This window comes from Mesoplodon densirostris, chromosome 2 (genome assembly GCF_025265405.1).
Source record: "Mesoplodon densirostris isolate mMesDen1 chromosome 2, mMesDen1 primary haplotype, whole genome shotgun sequence".
Lineage (NCBI taxonomy): Eukaryota > Metazoa > Chordata > Mammalia > Artiodactyla > Ziphiidae > Mesoplodon > Mesoplodon densirostris.
This window is the reverse complement of record NC_082662.1, coordinates 6,247,666-6,268,843: the sequence shown is the minus strand read 5'-3', so window position 1 is coordinate 6,268,843 and position 21,178 is coordinate 6,247,666. Positions and strand designations below refer to the sequence as shown.

The 21,178-nt window shown below is 54.5% G+C and overlaps 1 protein-coding gene across 1 annotated transcript; it reads right to left on the bottom strand.

The window, feature by feature from the left end:
• Nucleotides 1-2,085: 2,085 nt before the first annotated feature.
• Nucleotides 2,086-20,787, bottom strand: SLC45A1 (solute carrier family 45 member 1). The gene is made up of 9 exons (XM_060079566.1): nt 20,684-20,787; nt 15,802-16,222; nt 15,122-15,214; nt 14,401-14,625; nt 9,836-10,575; nt 7,342-7,495; nt 5,813-5,989; nt 4,146-4,351; nt 2,086-2,355 (listed from the first exon to the last, which is right to left on the bottom strand). The coding sequence occupies exons 2-9, from the start codon at nt 16,196-16,198 to the stop codon at nt 2,086-2,088; spliced, it is 2,262 nt and encodes a 753-aa protein (XP_059935549.1). The 5' UTR covers nt 16,199-16,222; nt 20,684-20,787.
• Between the last annotated feature and the right edge of the window lie 391 nt (nt 20,788-21,178).

The window sequence follows — 21,178 nt, the reverse complement described above, 5'->3', positions numbered from 1 at the left end:
CTTAAGGAGGCCCGAAGGGGCTGTGTGATTTTATAAAAAGTCGCCGAACCTCTCTGTGCTTCACCTACACATAGGGCGGGGATGATGAGACAAGACCTGCCTCGCTTACCTGGTGACCACGAAGGGTAAAATGACATGATGTTTACCCAGTGAGTCCATGGGGAAAGGCCTCACTGATCTCAAGCAGGGTGGGCTGCTCAGAGGAGGTGGAGTTTTAGACGGATCTTAGTCGATGAATCGGAAATCGATGGGCAGGAAAGAGGTAGGACCTCACCCACGGGAAGAGCATGAGCTCAGACAGAGAGTCTGTCTATGGTTGAAGAGGGCTGGGTGGCTGCAGCTGCACAGAGGGTGGTGGCCTCGGGGAGATGGGTGGGGCCCAGGTTGGGCGTGAGTAGCTTAGACCTGGTTTCTTAGGCCCTGGGGAGCTATGGAAGGCGCTAAGAGGGAGGAGAGGGGCTCAGACCTGTTTACAGCTCCCCCAGCACAGGGTGGAAGATGGACGGTGAGGGCAGACTGGAGACCGGCTCGTGGACCAGGGAGGGGGTGGGGAGGAAGGGCCTGGACCCCAGGGACCCCACGGGAGCCCCCTCAGCTCCAGGAGGGCAGCAGACAGTGGCTGAAGCGGGTCTGGGGGAAGCGTGGACGAGGTGAGAAAGCTGTGGCCCCTGTGGGGAGGTGGCCAAAGTCCCCTGCAGAGGGTTGTGGTTTTTGCACCCAACTCTCCCTAACTGGTCAGGACAAGACGGTGGGACACATTAGCTGCCCATAAACCAGACTCTCCTCAGGGGCTGGCAAGGGGCCAGGACCCCTGTTGTTTGTTTGGGCCTTCTGGTCAGTGTGTCCTGTGTGGCCCCCAAACATCGGGACTGTGCAGTGAGGGTATGAGTGATCAGGGCCCAGTGCAGCGGGTACGAGGGTGACTGGGCACACCCCTCCCTGCTCGGCGTGTACAGTATGGGGAAAGGACCCACCCGGGTGCATCAGGAAGTGGCCCAGCCAGCTTGCAGTGTCTACTGATGGGAGATGGTGAGAAGCCCTGTGGCGAAGGATCTCGACACCCGCAAGAAGTCGGAGGCTCATCCAGGTCCATAAACAAGCACTGGAAGATGGTGGGCACGGGTGGGCGGGTAAAGTCCAAGGGCAGGATGGGCGTTCACCAGGGGCATCGGCTTCACCTTCTGCAGTTCCCACCTTACGGGGCATTTCACAATCTGAGCTTTTGGTCCCTTGAACACACCAACCCCATTCTCCCTGGAACAGCTCTCTCCCGACCCCGTCACCCACCCTCCTACCCTGCTCGTATTCTTCCCAGCACCTGGCAGCATTCTCAGGCCTAGAAATCAATGTATTGTCTGTCTCTCCTCCTGTCACATCAGCTCCATGAGGGCAGAGGCTTGTTGCTCACAGTTGGGTCCCCAGCACCTACCACTGCCTGCCACTCCCAGGGCACTGGATGAGTATCTGTAGGGTGGATGGATGGATGGATGGATGGATGGGAGAATGAATGAATGAATAAATGAGTGACTGAATGGGTGTGAGGTCTTCTGACCCAAAAGCATTGTCTGCTCTAACTCTATTCTGGGAAGCAGTGTACAGTTAGACAGGCTCTCTGCACACCAGCACTGTGGACATTTGGGGCCAGATCATTCTTTACTGTGTGTGGTCATCCTGCCCACTGTAGGGTGTTTACAGCCTCCCAGGCAGCAGCAAAGTTGTGACAACCCAAAATATCTTCAGATGTTGCCAGGTGTCTTCGGGGCAGGGGGTAGGGGTGGGAGGCAGGGTGCAAAGCTGCTGCTGGTAATATATATATATATATATATATATATATGTGCATAAATGATACAGCCCCCTGCCCAAGTCCCCATGGCGAGTGGCCCAATCCCCAGGTGACCTCTCACCCCTCAGGGAGCCACACTGGAAACCGTAGGCTTTGCTGCTGCCGTTTATTGATTTACCACATATTTACATCCCATCAGGAAACCTGTCACGCCTCCATCCACCAGGGCCCTGTGGGTTTCCGCCGGCCGGCCTGCTCCCAACCCAGGCCCAGGCTCGAGGCCGAAGCCACAACTCTGGACGTCAGACATTCAGCAGGAGGGGCCGGTGCTCCTCGGCGGTGGCAGCGTCACCGGGAGGGATTTCGTAGACGACAAACAGGGAGGAGTACAGGCAGCCCAGGAAGGACACCAGGCTGGAGAAGTACATCACCCCGTTGGCGCTGCCCACAGCCGAGGTCAGAGGCCCTAGCACCAGGGACACCAGGATCTGGGCCAGGAAGTACTGGCAGCTCAGCAGGGAGATGTCCACGCCCATGCCCCGCCGGGTGCCGTCGGCGCTGGACCCTGCAAACTGACCAGAGATGTGCGTCAGCTGGACCAGGCCCCCTGCGGCCCTGGGACCCAGCACCCATGCCAGCAGCTCACGTCCTCCAGGCCCCACGTGCACAGGGAGCCTGGCCAAGACTGTAATAATATTTGTGCTCTGAGATGACGACAAGAAAAGGAACCCACGGCCAGCGGGGGCTGGCACGGGCTCTTCCGGGTCTCCCACCCCTAAAGGAGATGCAGGGCCGGCCCGGCCCCTCCGCTCCAGCTCCGCCCTCTCTGAACCCTTGTCGCTACGACGCCTGCCGCGCTCAGAGAGCCGGGGACTACAGCGCTGCTCCTCTGGCCTGTGGCCTCCACCTTGGACGTCAGGCTCCCTCCGCCCCCAGCCGGCACCTCGCTGGGGACGGAGGTGACACGTGGTCTATGAGCAGAGCAGCCAAGTGGCAGCGGGAGTGACTCTGCCCCCAGCACAGGCCACCTGCACCCCGCAGACCGGGGCTGGGTGCTACCCGGGGTCCCGCCTGGCCTGGCCCCCTCTCAGATGCAGCTGTGCTCCCCGCTGGGAGGCCAAACAACTCCTGCCCCGCCGAGGCTGTGTTCCCGCAGCAGCGGCAAGGCAATCCGTGAACTGGTGTCACGTGAGTCCTGGGGACACCCGCCCAGCCCGTGGGGGCCACCGCCGTGGGGAGGTCGCAGGGGAGCCCAGTGGAGACCGCGTGTCCGGACGACTTGACGGGCAGCAGAGGCCCGAGCCTTCCAGCGGGGTCGAGTGGCCCAAGGCCCAGTGTCCCCTCCCGCGGGACAGGGCCGCCCTCCACCGAGAACCAGCACATCCGCGTACCCTGGTGAAGGGGGCTCCGGGAGGTGACAAGGGGGACAGTGCCCTCAGGTCATGTGCAAGGCTGAGCGCCGCCCAGGGGGAGAGTCAGCCCCCGGGGCCAGGCCTGGGGGAGGCGCCGGGGGCCCGGAGTTAAAGGGGCTGTGGAAAAGGCAGCTGTCAAGGTGGTCTTTCAGTGCCGTATTGTAAAGCCTCAAAGTCACGGCCAAAAATCTACCATGGGAGCGTTATTCGGCCACAAGAAGGAAGGCGGTAGGGACCCACTCATACCCAGGGTGGATGAGCCTCGAAAACGTGAGGCTGGGAGAAGCCAGACTCAAGGCCACCTATCATGTGATCCCGTTGACGGGAAAGGTCCAGGGGAGTGGAGGGCTGGAGGGGTGATGGCCGACGGGGAGGGGGCTTCTTTTGGGGGTGACGAAAATGTTCTAGAATTGATGGCGTGAATACACTAAAAGCCACTGAATCGTACACTGGAAATGGGTGAACTGTGTGGCATTGTGGTGACTTCTGCCTCAATAAAGCTGTTAAGGGAAAATCCACCCTGAACAAAATACAAAAATTTGACATAAAGACGGGATCCGTTTTCCTGAGTTTTCCTTTAGGCTCAGACGCCACCAGGACTCGGCTCAGCCCTGTCCCTTATCCTGTCTTTAAGTCCTCGATCTCTCGCTCAGTGTGGATTTTTGGCATTGATGCTCATTTTCACAAAAACCACATTCACGAATTATTGACCTCGACCGCTGAGTTTCTGGTGCCCACGTGCTCCCAGCGGACCCCAAAGCCCCGCAGAGCCCTCTCCTTGCACCTCTCCCAACACCGCCCAATTCCCTACGCGAGCAGCTTCCTGCCAGGGTTTATCCTGATATCTTCCCATCTGAACGGGGCCCTGAGCTGAGCAGCGGGTCCCGGGACCCTGCTCGGGTGGAGAGTCACCTGGACGTGGGGCCCGAAGCAAGAAGGCCGGCACTCACCTGCTTGCTTTGGTAGTAATCGCACAGCAACGAGTAGGGCAGGGTGCACAGGGTGGAAAACAAAATCCCGTAGGTGATGCAGAGCGACAGAACCACGTAGAGGTTCCTGGAAAGGGTGGCAAGCCCAGTCCCCAGGCCGAAGGCCAGGTAGGCGATGAAGTACAGCGTGCGGACGCTGAGGTGCTCCTCCAGCTTCTCCAGAATAGCTGCGACCCAGAGAGGAAGGTGAGCAGCGCCCCGCCTGGGGCCCCAGGCCACCCACCAGGCCGGCAGGCAGCTTGTCCCTGACCGGGAGACCCGATCGGGGTCCCCAGGGAACAAAGGGACCACTGATGGGGTCGTCCGGCTGGGCGGCAGGACCTGAGGTGGCCCCCTTCACACCCAGGGGAGGCCCCCAAGTGCTGCAGCCAGTGAAGGGGTCTTTGGGGGGAAAGATCAAAGAAGCTCGAGAGTTTAGGGTTTGCGGCTGAGCCCCGAGTTCTCGCACAAATCGTAGTGCTTCTGTCGCTTTCCTAACACGAGGACACCGACAGCCCCACCCCGGCCGGCCAGTGTCTAAGGACCCTGAGGGGCCTGGCAGCTCGGGTTCCGCAGGACACCCCTTTCTGGAGCCAAATACCCCGGGGCCGCTTCCCCAGGTCCTGGTGCCACCGAACACCCAGGCCCGCCGGGTCCGCCCGCGAGAGCCAAGTTCTTTCTTAATATGGTCTCTCGACCTCCTACAAAAGTCACCGTCCTGACGGTGGGGCTGGAGCTCGCGAACGGGGTCCACAGTCTGCAGCCGTCAGCTTGAGTCTGGGCTGCAGCCTGTTTGTGCACCACCCAGAGCTAAGAATGGTTTTCACATTTTTAAATGTTTAAAACAAGTCCTAAGAGGACAGATCTTTTGTGGCGCATGAAAATCATGCGGATCCGAATCCCGTGCACATCAGCCAAGTTTTACTGGAACTCGGCCCCGTGTCTCATCATGCCTCGTCTGACTCGAGGGCGGCGCCGGGTCGCCCCACCAGAGCCTGTGGCCGGAAAGGCCAAGAGGCCAGACTCTCTGGCCTTTTACTGACAACGTGGGCGGACCCCTGAGATGAAGTCTGGGGGCTGTGCGCCACCAGCTAGGCCACCACTGGGACGCCCCGGAACCCACAGGCACTCAGCACAGCGTCCTAGGTCCGTGGGGCACCCAGAGTCAAACCTCAGGGTCGTCTCGGCCTCCCTGCACCCATCCCACGTGTTCCACGGCCTCACTCTAGCTGCCCCCCGGGTCAAACCCGCACCCTCCCTCCCTCTGGACCAGCCACCACGAGAATCGACATGGGAAGGATGGGGTAGGGGTGGCAGGTGGATGGCACACACCCCCGGGAGTGACCTCGTGGTTTGTCCCTGGGCCCCCACGTGTCCCTCGCTTACGGGTCTGACCCCTCCTGGCCAGCTGCTTACTCAGGGCTGGACACACACCCGTCCCCACCTGGCCCTGCCCCGCCCCGCAGCACCAGGCAGCGTCCCCAGCTGACCCCTGACGACGGGTCACTGGATAACGGAGAAAAACCCAGCGCTGTCTCCCCCACATTGGGATGCTGTGTCTGCAGCTGTAAAGACACAACCAGCCACCCCGCCCAGGGCCATATCACCCCCACGGAGGCCCCGCCCCGCCGAGCCCAGCCCACTGGTACCTGAGTAGAAGGCAGCGCTGAAGGCATGGATGCACATCCCCCAGCAGCCCACGGTGACCCCGCTGTTGTATTTCTGATACGCTTCCGACGTGGGCGGGGCCTTGGGGTCCCCCTGAAATACCACCTCGCCCATGAAGTCCGTGTAGAAGAGCAGCATCCCCTCGAAGGAGAGCCACCCTGGGAGGGGAGACAGGCTGGTGACCGCTGGGCAGGCGCTGGCCCGTAGCCCCTCCTCCGCCAGCAGGTGGCTTCGACCGATGATTGAAGGAGCCCGTGAGTTTTGTCAATTCAAAACTTAAAGAAGGAATTACCTATAGCTTCACCACGCAGACATGACTTTACCGCTGTTAAAATTTTGTAGGTTTCCTACCCATCTTTTTAAAATATATATTCTTATAACACAGGCTCTGTCGCGTGAAGGTTTTGTATTCTGTTCTTTCTCTGAACGTTATTGCCGGGAGGAAAGCTAACCCTCAGCTCCTCCTGTTTCCCCCTCCTCTGCAGGGGAGGCGAGAAAATGCCAGTGGGGCTCCAGCCACAGTGCGGGGGCAGGGGTCACCCGTTTACCTGGGAGGAATCCATTAGGAAGGGCCAGTGTTGATAGAGATCTAATTGGCTCTGTTACCGAGAAAACCACAGTGCTCCTTCCTCTGATTTCCACGTGCATTTTCTCTCTTATAGAGGAAGGAGGTGGAATTTATGGGGTCTCCTGAACCCCAGTAATTATCACGCATGCTCCCTATGCCATTAAATATTCTTAAACAGCCCCATCTTAATGGCAGCAAAATATTTCACAGTGTGGATCCATCTTCCCATTGTTGGACATTTACCCTTTCCCCCATCCCAGTCTTTGGCTATCATGAGTCGTGCTGTGATAAATACCTCGCACATGTATTCGTGATAAAACCTCTGACTACATCCTTGCAAAGAACACCAAGTAGGTAGGATCTCTGGGATAAAGGTGATGGGCATTTTTAAGATTCTTGCCTGTTGCCAATTGCCTTCTAGAAGGTCATTCTGATTTACATCCCACAATGTTTGAGAGCCTAGATTATCTCAGATTCCTCATCATCCTCAGATGGTCAACAACCCAACAGCAAAGAGGCACCGAAGGGCATGGAACGCAAGTTGGGGCTTCTCGGTAGTCATTCGAAAGCCGAGCCTGTGAACGTGAGACCAGCACCAGACGTGTGTGTCTGTGTGTGTTTACGTTTCAGCTCTAAGCGTGAGGGGTCCAAACTGGCTTAAGACACAACTCCCACTAGTGGGAAAGTGATGCCCCCTTAATTGTGAGTCGCCCGAAGAGCTTTTGGTCCTGAGGCTCTGGACTCCGTGGAGACCCGGCTCTTCCTGGAGAAAAGCCCTCCCCGCGGGCCCCCTGCCCCGCCCGTCCCCACCACGTCCTGCCCCTGGCGACGCCTGGGGAGGCCGAGTGGAGGGGAGAGGCCTCCAGGCATCCAGAGCCTTGCCGCTCACGCAGGGCCACCCGAGGGGGGCAGGACACGCGGGAGGCTCCGCCGCGAGCTCACCCAGGAAGTGGTTGAGGCAGAGGTGCCGCAGGGCCTTGGGCATGTTGCAGATGGTGAAGCAGAGGTGCCTCATGGACGGCGGCTGCCCCGACGGCTCCCTGGGGCCCGTCAGCTCACTCTCGTATTTCACGCCATTCAGTAAAATATTGGCCACCTGCAAGGGAAGCCCCCGAAAGTTTCTCCTCAGAGCATCAAACCCCAGGCACCCCTCGGAAGCGTGTGTTTTGCTTCGATGAGAAAGTGAATCAGAAACACAAACCCAGAGGCTGGGAGGGTTTGTCTTCCTGGACGGTGAGAACTGGGCACCAAACGCCACCCGAAAGAGAGAAATGACTTTAAGGTGTCTCTTCAGAGACGGGAGCGGCTGAGAATCGAATTTCCCTCCGCGGTGCCTGCCTTTGGGCCACAGAGAGTAAGCTAAGACCTTGCCAAACGTGGAATACATTTGAAAGAAAAGAAATACGGGTCAGTTGAAATTCAGACATTACGAAGTCTCATCTTTTCTATAAGAGAGGATGTAAGAGACTGATTCCAAGGTGACAGGGCATCTGGACAGGTGGACTCCTACCTACACAGGGGTTAGGGTGGCCAACAGAGCCCGTGCAGGGAGGGAGCCGGGCACCCAGGCAGCTCCACGTCACCAGCATCTGTCAAGGCAACTCCATCGCCAAATACGCTCACTGGCTCAGTTTGCCGCCTGTTCCCGGAATGATAAGGCCCTGCCCCACCGTGGCCCCGCCTGGGCTGGGGGTGCAGACAGCAGCCAGGCGAACGGATGCCTTTGGGAGCTAGACATCTCAGGAGAGGAGAAGGTGCCTTACTCTGGGTCCACGCGGGAGCTTGTGCTGGGTCGGCACCTGGACGTTCCGGTTGGGTGAATGAAAAGGAAGGGAACAGCCCACGATGCCGGTTCCAAGGGCAGCTGCATCAACAGAGCTTGTCACCCCCAGCTGCCGGAGGAAGACTTCGACTGACACCTATGTCCCGGCTGAGCGCAGATGTGTTCATATTTAGCTCATGAACTTTACTTTCCTCCAAAACTGATTTGACAACGGAAAGTTTTAAAAGGATTAAGAAGAGATTTTTCAACCAGAATTTAAGGACTGTATCTAGAAGCCAGGTGGAATTTCGGGAAACAGGACAGGATGACCCAGTATTGACAAAAGGCTTGATGAAGTGCTCTGCTGTCATTAGGAATGAGGATGACATGCCCTTGACTCGAGCCATTAGAGAAGTGGCTTTCCTTTGCCAAGGATGGGATTTCTTCTGGTGATTTTCAGTTCTTCAAACGCTTTCCAGATCTGAGCTTGTGGATGCTGCCCACGGGGACCTGGATGCTTCCCTGCAGGATTGGCACCCACCTGTACAGAGCGCTTCCTCGAGATGGGATGACATTGAGTTTAAGACACGATAGAAGTGACCCTAAGACCAGCTCGCGGTAACACAAAGGAGGCGCGGTTAAGCTTCAGAATTTAACAACAAAGCGAACATGCGTGGCCACCTCCAAGTGTCAGCCTCCCACGAAATCAGGGGGTCTTCCAGGCACGGGAGTGTGGGTGGGGATGTCTGACGGAGGGTCGGGCCAGCAGGGCGGGGCCTGCTTCACGGGAGACACGGCCACGTGGCAGCCGTGTCCAAGGGGCATGTACAGGTCACCCGCCTTCAGACCTGCCCCTCTGGGGTCCTGTGCAGGCTGAACAAGGGTCATAGGCTTTCTGCTCAGGAAACTTCATCCTCTGGATGCCCCTGAGGGCAGGGAGGCCCTCACGTCTATTTTAAATGAGAGAATAACTCTCTTTAATATAAAGTAGCCTCTTCCAAGATCATGGACTCTGAAAGCAGCTAAAATCCCACATGTCAGTTCGTGGCCTTCCAGCCAGTCCTACATACAACAGAGACAGCCTTCTGGAAGGTTCTCTCCTTCCCAGAACATGCCTGCGCCCTTTGGGATCCAGAGTATTGACAGCCTCTGGGCTGGTTGGTTAAGGTTGCCCACCTGGGGAGGGAAGGAGGCCCCCAGAAACAGCCGCCAGTGTTTATGTTTTGTTTCTGTCCTTCAGCAAACTTAACTCAGTTGGCACTGGGTGCCCACGGCCGACGTGGGCTGGACGCGGCGGGAAGAGACTCAGAAGGACCACAGTACACGTGATGCTGTAAGAAACTCACCGGATTACCCCTGGGCAAACGTAAGGGTGTTTGAAAGAGCCACCCCTTTGCTGTGGCCAGTGTCTTAAAGTGCGACCCCTAGCAGAGACCCTGAATGCCTCTGTGGGCTCACATCGGGCCCAGAAGCTCAGCACTGACAGGATGAAGAGGAGGAGGATGTGAGGATGGGGATGTCCCTGAGGCCCATCTATTAGACCCGTCCTTTCTGACTGATATGCCCAGATGGGCCGGGAATTTCCTTCCAGATCATCTGACGAGGGGGGACCACGCACAGTGCCCTATGACCCTTGGTTCCCCCCTCCCCCGGCCCCCGGACGTTTGCTTTTACCTGTTGACTGAAGGTCACGTTCCTTCTCCTGCTGGTGTCGGGGCCACCTCCTCCGGCTGCGTCCGGGATGGCCAGGGTCTGGGGTCTCTTTAGGATGCCAGCCGACCGCGGCTTGGAGGTGTCCAAGGAGCCCACCCTCAGCACGTCCCCGTCGGGGCCGGTGGCCAGGGCAACGTCCCTCCGGTCCCCAAGGCCGCGGTCCCGGTGGTAGAAGCCATCGGGGGCCCGGGGGAAGCTGACACTGATGGCCTGCCTTGGGGCGCCGCTGGGGACGGCCAGGTGGCTGTCGTGGCCACCCGTGAAGCAGTCGATGAGGACGCTGTCTATGCTGGACGTGGCAAAGGACGAGGCAAACTCATTGATGCCCGTCAGGGAACTGTCCCTGCTGACGAAGCTGCCATACTTGGGCGTGAGGGGGCTCAGCGGCGAGATGGGGCTGGAGAAGTTGGTGTGGAGGCTGCTGGCTGGCGGGCAGGGGACTGTCTGGCCGGCGCCCTCCTCACCCGGGACAGGAGGGGAGGGAGGCAGCGGGAGGCTGGGGCTCTTCATGGCCGGCCTCTTCTCACCCGGGGGCCGCAGGGGTCTCTCGGGGATGCTGACCAGGGTCAGGACGGTGGTGATGCTCAGGATGACGGCCGTGAAGATGTAAATGACCCGCAGCTGCCCGCCCAGGGCTCTCCCGAAGCCGGTTTTATCCCAGTGGATCCCCCCGACCACATATCCGAACCCTCCTCCGAGACCTGGGGAGAGAAGCGGGGCGGGGAGCGGGGAAGAAAGCCCCCGAGGAAGGTGTTCGCTTCCTTACTTGACTTGTAAAATCCACCCCAAGGACCCGGATGTATCATCTGTCCCACCTACACCCCAAAGAAAAGGAGAAGAGAATGGGATTTCCAGGGGGACCCTGGGGGACCCGGTCCCCTGCCCTTGAGGGCCGCCTGCCAGGGCATGATGACCACCTGCCCACACTCTGGTCCCCTCTGCACACAGCGTCTTAGGAAGACCGAAAGTGAGCGTCGACACTGGGTCACCTGTCCCCTTGGAGTCCCGCCCCTCCCCCAGCTTCAGCGCTGTGTAAACGTGGGAGACCTGGTCCCCAGCACACACACCACTGCACGTGGGCACGTGGGAATTCACGTGGCCACCCCTGTCTTGCTCACCTGGCGACATTGTCCTTGGGCCTGACCACCATTAAGAAAGTCACCCCGGGCCTCCCTGGTGGCGCAGTGGTTAAGAATCTGCCTGCCAATGCAGGAGACATGGGTTCGAGCCCTGGTCCGGGAAGGTCCCACATGCCACGGAGCAACTAAGCCCGTGCATCACAACTACTGAGCCTGTGCTCCACAACCACTCAGCCTGTGCTCTACAGCCCGCGAGCCACAACTACTAAGCCCGTGAGCCACAACTACTGAAGTCCGTGTGCCTAGAGCCCGTGCTCCCAACAAGAGAAGCCACCGCAATGAGAAGCCCGCGCACCACAATGAAGAGTAGCCCCCGCTCGCCGCAACTAGAGAAAAGCCCGTGTGCAGCAACGAAGACCCAACGCAACCAAAAATAAAATAAAATAAATAAATTTATTTTAAAAAAAAAGAAAGAAAGAAAGTCACCCCTCATGGGTCACCCCTGGTGGCAGCTCTCCGGGCCCTGGAGCCATCAGGGAACAGGAGGGCTGCAGAAATCTGGTCCTTTCCTCTGATGCCGCTCACTGATTCCACGGCCTCAGGGACCCAGCAAACAGCCAGTGGTTCACACAGCACAACATGAAAATGTAGGTGATGCCACATGGTGCCCGGCCAGTGGCAAAAGACATTCTCATCTCCAGAAAGTGCCATTTCCTCCCACCCAGCTCTGGGCTCCCAATGGCAGAGCAAGACCAGGCGCCAGGGCTCCACCCGCCCAGCCCCTTTGCAGCCACGTCACGCATCCTAGGTGCTTTTCTATTTCGAGTCCAGCTATATTCTGACCAGGCTACTGGTTGGGATGAGTAAAACTCTTGGTTTACTCTTGGCGATGCAGGGGAACCTGCATCCGACCAGCATGGGCCCTCCCTCCCCGCCACTTGGGGAGATCCAGCCATGCCAGAAGTTGGCCTTTTCAACAGAATCACCTGTGGAAAGGCCTGGACTCAGACACATTCAGCCCAACCTTCCACATGTCCCTATGGTGGGACATGACCCTGAATCTGGTTATTTAATGGCTTTCTGTAGAACTTCATTTGTTCCAGACTCTTCTTACAGGCCTCTTAATCTCATATCCAGCTGCCCCCCCGCCGCTTTATTATTCTTAACTTTCCACATTCATGGTCCTAATTAGCTTCCCCCACTCCTTCTGAAGATACAGTTGCAGTTTGGTGACGCTTAATCAAGGTCAGATGTGCGAGAACTTTATGACCTATTTTTTTTTAAATGATCGAAGCGATACATTTGCACATTTGAGGAACTATACTCAACAACAAAGAATCAAACAACCTGATTCAAACCATGGGCAAAGGACTTGAAGAAACATTTCTCCAATGATAGACTCATGGCCAACAAGCACATGGAATAATGCTCAACATCACTGATCATTAGGGAAATGCAAATCAGAGCCACAGTGAGATATAACCTCACATCCATTAGGATGGCTACTATCGAACAATTTAAAAAAACCCAGAAAACAGTAAGTTGGCAAGGAAGTGGAGAAATTGGAACCCTTGTGCAGTGTTGGTGGGGATGTAAAATAGTACAGCTGCTGTGGAAAACAAGAAGGAGGCTCCCCAAAAAAACTAAAAACAGAACTACCCAGCAATTCCACTTCTGGGTAGTGGCCCCAAAAGAACTGAAAGCAGAGTCTTGAAGAGATATTTGTACACCCATGTTCACAGCAGTGTTATTCAGAATAGCTAAGATGTGGAAGCAACCCAAGTGTCCATCAAAGGATGAATGGATAAGCACAGTGTGGTCTATAAATGCAATGAAATATTATTCAGTCTTAAAAGAGTAAGGAATCCTAACATACACTACAACATGGATGAGCCCTGAGGAGATTATACTCAGTGAAATAAGCCTGCCACAGAGACAAATACTGTTTGATTCCGCTCACATCGATTCCTTAGAGCAGTCCAATTTGTAGAGACAGAAAGTAGAATGGTGGTTGCCAGGGGCTGGGGGAGGGGAGATTGGGGAGTTATTATTTGATGGTTATAGAGTTTCGGGGATGGATGGCGGTAATGGCTACACAACAGTGTGAAAGTATCGCAGAACTGCACACTTAAAAATGGCTAAGATGGTAAATTTTATGTTATGTGTATTTTAACACAATTTTAAAAGAGGGAAAAAAAACCCAATTCAGAAGAGTACAGATCTTCATGTACTTACTACAGAATTACATCCTGATAAACCCATTGTAAGTTGAAAATATCATAAGATGAAAATGCATTGAGGGCTTCCCTGGTGTTGGGAGTCCGCCTGCCGATGCAGGGGACACGGGTTCGTGCCCCGGTCCAGGAGGATCCCACATGCCGCAGAGCAGCTGGACCCGTGAGCCATGGCCTCTGAGCCTGCGTGTCTGGAGCCTGTGCTCCGCAACGGGAGAGGCCACAACAGTGAGAGGCCCGTGTACCGCAAAAAAAAAAAAAAATGCATTGAATACACATTCCTATATATAAAATAGATAACCAACAGGGACCTACTGTATAGCACAGGGAACTATACTCAATATCTTGTAAAAATCTATAAGGGAAAAAATCTGAAAAAGAATATATGTATATATAAATATATGTATAACTGAGTCACTTTGCTGGACACCAGAAACTAACACAACAGTGTAACTCAACTATACATCAATTTTTTAAACAGGGGGAAAAAAGAAAATGCACTGAACACACCTAACCTACTGAACAACACCGCTTAGCCCCGCCTAGCTTACACACGCTCAGATCACTTCCATCAACCTACAGCTGGGCCAAAGCATCTAACACAAAGCCTATTTTATAATAAAGTGTTGACTCTCTCATGCAATTGACTGATGACTGTCCTGAAAGTGAAAAACAGAACGGCTGTCAGCGTAGGGTTGTTGACCCTCGAGATCACGGGGGTGAACAGGAGCCGCCGCCCAGCATCACAAGAGAGGATCGGACTACATATCGCTAGCCCAGGAAAGGGCAAACTTCAAATTCAAAGTACAGTTTCCACTGAATGTGTATAGCTTTTGTCAAGGCAAAAAAATCGTAAGTCAAACCATCATAAGTTGGGGACTGTCTATATAAGATAAAAAACCAATTCCTGGCTTCCCTGGTGGTTGAGAGTCCGCCTGCCGATGCAGGGGACATGGGTTCGTGCCCCGGTCTGGGAAGATCCCATGTGCCGTGGAGCAGCTGGGTCCGTGAGCCATGGCTGCTGAGCCTGCACGTCCAGAGCCTGTGCTCCGCAATGCGAGAGGCCACAGCGGTGAGAGGCCCGCGTACCGCAAAAAAAAAAAAAAAAAAAAAAATGTGTACTGTTGACATATGTCGTTTGAGAGATGCACTTTCAAGCAATTCCGTGCTCGCCCATGTCTTTGAATTTTGTCCCCCTTGCACAGAGCCTTACCTGCCAGGAGGGCGTGGATGTTTAGGCCCCGGTCCTGATCGGCGGGGCTGCACACATCCATCATGTACGCATGGCTGGGGCTATCGGCCGAGTCCGCGCTGAAGTCCATCAGCGCCACGCCACACACGGTGAGGAGGATGCCCCACTTGTGGTCGTGGGCCGTGTCAGCCAGCGCCGTCCCGATGTCCCTGCCGTTGAGCAAGAGTGAGAGGCCCAGCAGTGCGCCTGGGGACGGAGAACAAAGTCACCGGGGAAGCGCAGCCCGGCCGGCCCTGGCGGCCACCACTTCAGGCTGAAATCTTTAGGGCCCCAAGAAATCCTTTTTAATCAAACCTTAAGCACTTGGATTGGGTTTTTATTTCATCAAGCATAGCAGGAATCATATAGACTTTATTAACTCTTTTTTTGTTGGCCGTACTATGCAGCTTGCGGGATCTCAGCTCCCCAACCAGGGACTGAGCCAGGCCCATGGCAGTGAAAGCCCGGAATCCTAACCACTAGGCCACCAGGGAACTCCCCTCTTAACTCATTTTTAAAAAGTGATCAAAATGAGATATTTTCACAGTTAACCCAGACTGGATTACAGGGTGCTCCCTGCCACCACACCAGTGACACGATCTGGATAACTGTTTTGGTCAACACTCTTTTAGATTTTCCTAAGAGGAAGCAGTTGGGGCCTTTTTTCTTTTTTCCATTGTATTTCAATTCCAAAACAACAGACCTATAGCCAGGACAAGAATGAAAGGGCGTCTCCTTCCAAACCTTGAGGTACATCGGTCACTCCAAGCACCCAACAGTGGCTGCAGTAGGAATCCTGAAACAGAGCAGGTCAGTGGTCACTGCTGAGATCCCCATGGTACATAGGGACCAACACTGAAGCAGGTTCATCAGGTTCCTGAAACACCTGCACTCAAACGTCCCCAGGGCATCAAAAGAAAAAGATGATGAAACTCAGAGTCAGCAACAGAACCCTGAGCTAGAAAACAAAAGATAAACAGACTCTTGGAATCACTCAGCTTCTCCTTAAATTTTCTACTTAGGCCCCTACAAGGCACGAAGGAGCCATGACCTTCTTGGGAATCCAAGAAAGACCAGGACCTCCCAGACCCAAACCACCCCCAGCTGTATTGCTTGTCTGCTCTGATGACACCGCCTGGCATGGGATGGTGGAATCCTTGGGGTCCGCCGAAGTCTGGTCCTTTATCTGGTTTAGATGAAGTCACTTAAGATCCGGGGTCTGACCGGCCCTACCCGTGTTCTGCTACAGCCCCACACAACTGGGGGACTTACTCTGGCCCCTCCCTTGTCCCCTGGGGACCCTCAAGCTGCCTCCACTGAGGTTTCTGGAAGCCTCTGGGGAGGTTTCGGAGGCCATCACGAGCGGGCCGAGCGGGGCCTCACCGAGGATGGGGCTGACGAACCACACGAGGCTGTAGAGCTGGTCGGGAAGGCCCATCTGCAGGAGCACCGGGGTCACGTACGCCGTCTCCACGGCGTAGCTGAACTCGACGCCGAAGAGGACGCAGCCGTTGAAGAGCAGCTCCCGGAAGGACCTCTGGGGGTGCAGGTCCCCGAAGTCCACCAGCTCGATTGGACATGGGGTGTTAGGGGGCGGGGGTGGCGACGGCCGGATGCACTTCCTCCTCTTGGGGTGTCGTTTGAAGTTGTTGGCCCGGTGGCTGATGTGCCGGGTCATGGACCCCGAGTAGCCAGCGATCGGGGGCCTCCAGAAGTCCTGAGGGGTCAAGGAGGGGAAGAGGGCCTCTCCCGGAGGGGCGCTGCTCACCGGGGGGGTCATCGTAGGGGGAGCCGGTGGGTGCTCCTGTGGGGAAAGCCCGTTTGGGGGCAGCCGTCACCTGCGGGGCCTCCACCACGCGAGCTCATTTGTCCCGGTGGCGCTGTCCCTCCATCCCCCGTGGCACTGCTCACCCGTCCATGTGGGAAAGGTAAGTTCACTCGGGGGACTCTTAGAGCCGACACCGAGCCCCCGGAGTGGAGCCTGCTGTATGGACCGTGTCCCTGGGCCTCACTTTCGCATTGGGGCAGCCCGCCTGCCCAGGGAGACCAGAGCCAGAGAGAGGATTAAATCCTTCAGGTCCCTGCACTAAAACTCAAAGGGACGGTTCCCCAGACAGCCTCTACTGGGAGGGTCCAGCAAAGAACCACGAAGAGTGGGTGCCACCAAGAGCCCCGTGGCTGCCCTCAGGCCGCAAAGGTTGCCGGGCTATTTTAGGACCTGTGGCCCATTTCCAGGGCTCATGTTGCCCTTCCCTGCAGGCCCCAGGGGAGCAGAGGGGGACACCAGGCACCGTGGGGGGAGACAGGACTCACGGGCACCCTGAGCGCTTTGCAAGTGGTGAGGGGACAGCCCTTCCTTCTCGGGATGGAGAGTCACACCGTCCCTAATACCTGGGTTTCCTCTCCACCCTAAGCCGGAGGACCCAAGCCTAAAAGCAGCCGAATGAGTTCAAGTTTTTTCCTTTTACATCAGCTGGACAAATGAATCTTCAGTCGAGTCAGGAGAACTGAGACTTTCATAGTGTTTGAAATGCTCTCTTTAAAGAAATAAACCGACCCCCTGAATCCTGCTTGTTATAGGGCAACACACCAAAAAAAAAAAAAAAAAAAAAAAGTGGGGGAGGGACAGAAAGAATCCGGGAGGGTGAGAAATAGATTTTCCTCCATCCTCAAATTATTTTTTTGAGGAATTTTCGCAAGGCCCTCACCCTGGGTAGGGAATTAGCAGGCGTGTAGGCTAATTCACAGACACTCCTGCTCCCTCTGTCCCCCACCTCCCTGGGGTTTACAATGTGTGCCACTCGGAGACCTGCCCTTGGGCATCCAACTGTTTTCACTGCTTAGAAACTAATCTAGATTGTAAATATTAAAGGAATAGATTCTAGCATGTTGACTTGTGTGTTTTAGCCAATGTCAATTTTACTAAGCACGGGGGAGGAAAGCTACTAAGATCAGAGGGAAAGAGACAGATAAAAACATGAGAGGGGGACATTCTGCATTGGGTTGGACCTCTCTGACACAACTCACCCCATCTGTATCACAAAAAAGCAATCGCCTAAGTTTCCTTTGGAGTCCTTCCTGGGAAGTAGGCCCTAAACCTGAGAGGACATTCCCAACATTCATAGGTTTCCTTACAAGAACACTCGATATTTACCAAGATAAATAGTAGAGGCTTTCTTTCAAAATTAGTTTTCAAGCTTTAGAAATGAGGCCCTCATTTCTGACTTTAACTTACTGTACACCCTCCATCACACTCTTGCTAGTCGATAACTTCTTTATGAATGGCTCTGAAATTCCTTATCACTCCAGATGTGCATCCCAAACTCCCCCACTGCCCCACCCACTCGGGGATTGTCTTCCTTCTCTTCAGAAGACGCCAGTGGTAGAAATGATTTATTCTAGAGACGTCCCGGCAGGATTCAGAACATCATGTTAACGCAACAAACCATCCACCAATCCATCCATCCATCATCCATCCATCCATCCATCTACCCATCTCCCCACCCACCCACCCATCCATCCACATCCACATATCCACCCATCCATATACATATCCACCACCCGTCCTCTAATCTACCCAACCTACCCATCTACCCATCCACTCTTTCAAATATCCATCCATCCACAAATCCATCCATCCATCCATCCATCCATCCTTCCACTTGCCCACCTACCCACCCATCCTCCCATTTGGCTGAGTACTGAACACCAAGACACTGAATTTATAGACCTAAAAGAAAGACATAGTTCTTGTCCTCAAGTTAGGTGAAACAGTGGAGGAGAGACATGCTAAGCAGTGGGAACCACCCATGCACAGGAGCTCTGTACACCAGCTGGGCACAGTGGCGATGTGGTGGTGAGAGATGAACCCATCAAGAAGGGATTAGTTGACCAGGAAGACTTGCTAAGAGGTAGATTTCACACCAAGATGACAGGGAATGACATAACCAGTGAATCAGTCTGCTCTCGCTTCTAGAAAAGGTTTATCTTATGACCTTAAAAAAATCCCATGCTCTCCTCTACCACAAGGGCAGAGGTACCTAAGAAGCATGCAGACAAGTAATACTTCATTAAAAACATAATCCACTTATGAAGAGTAAGTCAAGATTTTAAAAAATTAAAAAAAAATGTAAGCTAAGCCTCTTGTTTATGTTTCTCACAGGTCTCACTCAGGCCCTTGTACACAGTAAATACTCGAGAAATATTGGCTGGGCTTGCCTTCAAAAACCCAGGTGGTTGTTAGCTGTCCCTGGAGCTTCATTCGTTAAGATCATAGAAATAGAGGACCCGCTGGAACACCATGTAATAAGACTGTCTCCTTAGAAGTCAGAAGGAAGACCTTAGCCCAGGTGTGTCAGAGAGCTGAACCTGACTTCACCTGTCTGGTCACAGCCCCGCACCTGCCTCGGTGGCTAACTCCCTCTCTGCCCCATCTACCTGCCCCTTCAGGCACACGACGCCTCTCTTTCCTATTGGCATTTTACCCCCATAAAGTGAACTTAAGTGAACACGCGTTAGAAACCTTCCCTTTCATTTTAGAATGAAGAACCATGGGCCCCGTTTGGAAGAATTTTAGCCTTACACAGCATAAGGCGGAAGTATATTTTTGAAAAGGGAGGATTTTTGACCCACTTAAAATGAACTATGTAAATAGTCCATGTCTCTACCTGTGATGTGACAATTTCACCATCACCTGCCCACCACCTCCAGCTTTAAAACACAGCCTGCAGCCTGAACTAGCAAAAGTGAGACCCTCACCGCCCCCATCCTACACCACCACCCCCAACACACATCTAAACTGGAATTAAACCTGAGCTTGAGCAGAGTCTTCACTAAGGCTTCCCCTTCAAGTTTGGAGAGCACAGGCTCCGGACGCGCAGGCTCAGCGGCCATGGCTCATGGGCCCAGCCGCTCCGTGGCATGTGGGATCTTCCCGAACCAGGGCACGAACCCGTGTCCCCTGCATCAGCAGGTGGACTCTCAACCACTGCGCCACCACGGAAGCCCAGGATTACCACTTTTATTTAAAAATACATATATTAAAAGCTGTCCACGGAAGCTTATTCTAAGAACTATTTAAAATTCACTTTTGGATGTTATAAAAAAAAAGAAAGTAAAATGTATACTAGTAAAATAGAATTTTAATACACTAATACAAATGTTCATCAGACCATCTCGACCACACTGTATTACCATTCACTCAGCACCCCCAAAATGTGCACATATTCCTGGACCCCCCAGGTTATATGCTGGGTCCACTGTGCTTCTAGAATACAGAGGATGTTTCAAGGAATGAACCCCTCAAATTGTGTTATGGGATGACTAAGCAGCAATTGATTAATAAAAATAAACAATGTCCATGTAATTCGAATGCTTAAAATTACCCCACTCTGACCTCAACTCATTTCCTCACTTCTCTACGTGAAACCGGGCTTCCAACTGTGGGGTGACGGGGGGCCACAGCCCTTCCCCGCTCTTCCTTCTACCAATTCTTAAACTTAATACTTCAAGGAAATCTTCCCAGACCAGCAAAGGGCTCTGTGGACTTCAGGGGATGTATTTAATCAGCTAGTTGCTCAACTGTATGCCGCCCACTTCTCACTTTTGATCTGTGGCAATCTGGCCCCTACCTGACAGCCAACTGATCCCCAAACCCCTGGTGAGGCACACACTGAACTTTCATCAGCACCTGGTTCTACTTCCCTATAAAGGCTGAAAAACAAAAGCATTATGATAACCCCACAAACAACTTGTCAAGGACAGAGTGAACCGAACCGCTGTAACCCTCCCGCTTCAGCCTCAGCACATGTTACCCTTGACAAGAAAGCAGAAATCCTTGGTGCTCCTCAAAAACTTAATCCTGGGATGCTGAGACAGATTATACCAGGGCCCCAGCCATCCAGAGCTTTCATTAAGCCTCTGGCGGGAGGTGAACCGGAAGCTGATGATACCTGCCCAGGTGACCCGGGAACAGGCCTCCGGCACCAATAAGCAGAGCTTAAGCCTGGGGCAAATTCCAGTGTTTGATCTCTTTCCTTGCAAATGTGAAATAAATCTGTCACCCAACGGCTACCCTTCTCAGGGCGCGAGAGTTCGTGGGCTCCACCGACAGTTCAATTACTTAGACATCCAAGAGGAACGAAGGTCTCGGCGCCAACCTCCAGTCCCAATCCTGGCACTCTGATTACCCTGGGGCCTAAGCCGCGACTCTCCCAGCACAGAGCCGGGAAAGCTGTGCGGAGGGCACAGGAGGAAGTGGAGGTACCTGTGGGTCCAGCCAGGAGGCATCCCTTTCCGAGGCCGGGGTCCTGCCTGCCGCGTTTGCAGCTCGGGTCCCGGCCCGGCCGCCCCCTGCCCGCCGCTGCTCCTGCAGCATCACCCCGCGGGGCGGGGCCGTGACGTCACGGCTGCATCCTCGCCAGGCTTCATCCTCGCCGCCTACCGCCGGTACCCGCAGAGCATCCTTAAAGCGGCACCGCCCTGCAGTCCGCCGCGGAGGCGCTGGACCCCGCGCAGGGCCCCCACCCCTCGCCAGCCGCTCATCCTCCCGAAGTTTAAAGGCCGGCAGAGTCTGCAGGGAAAGCTCCAGAAACAGACCCGCTATGACTTCCGCGGGCTGAGGCGTTCTGGCCTTGGTGGGCCCCTTTCTCCATAAAAAAATATATACATATATATATAATTATATATATTAAATATATATAATATACATTATAATTGTATATTATATATTATAATTATATATAATAATTTTATATTAGTA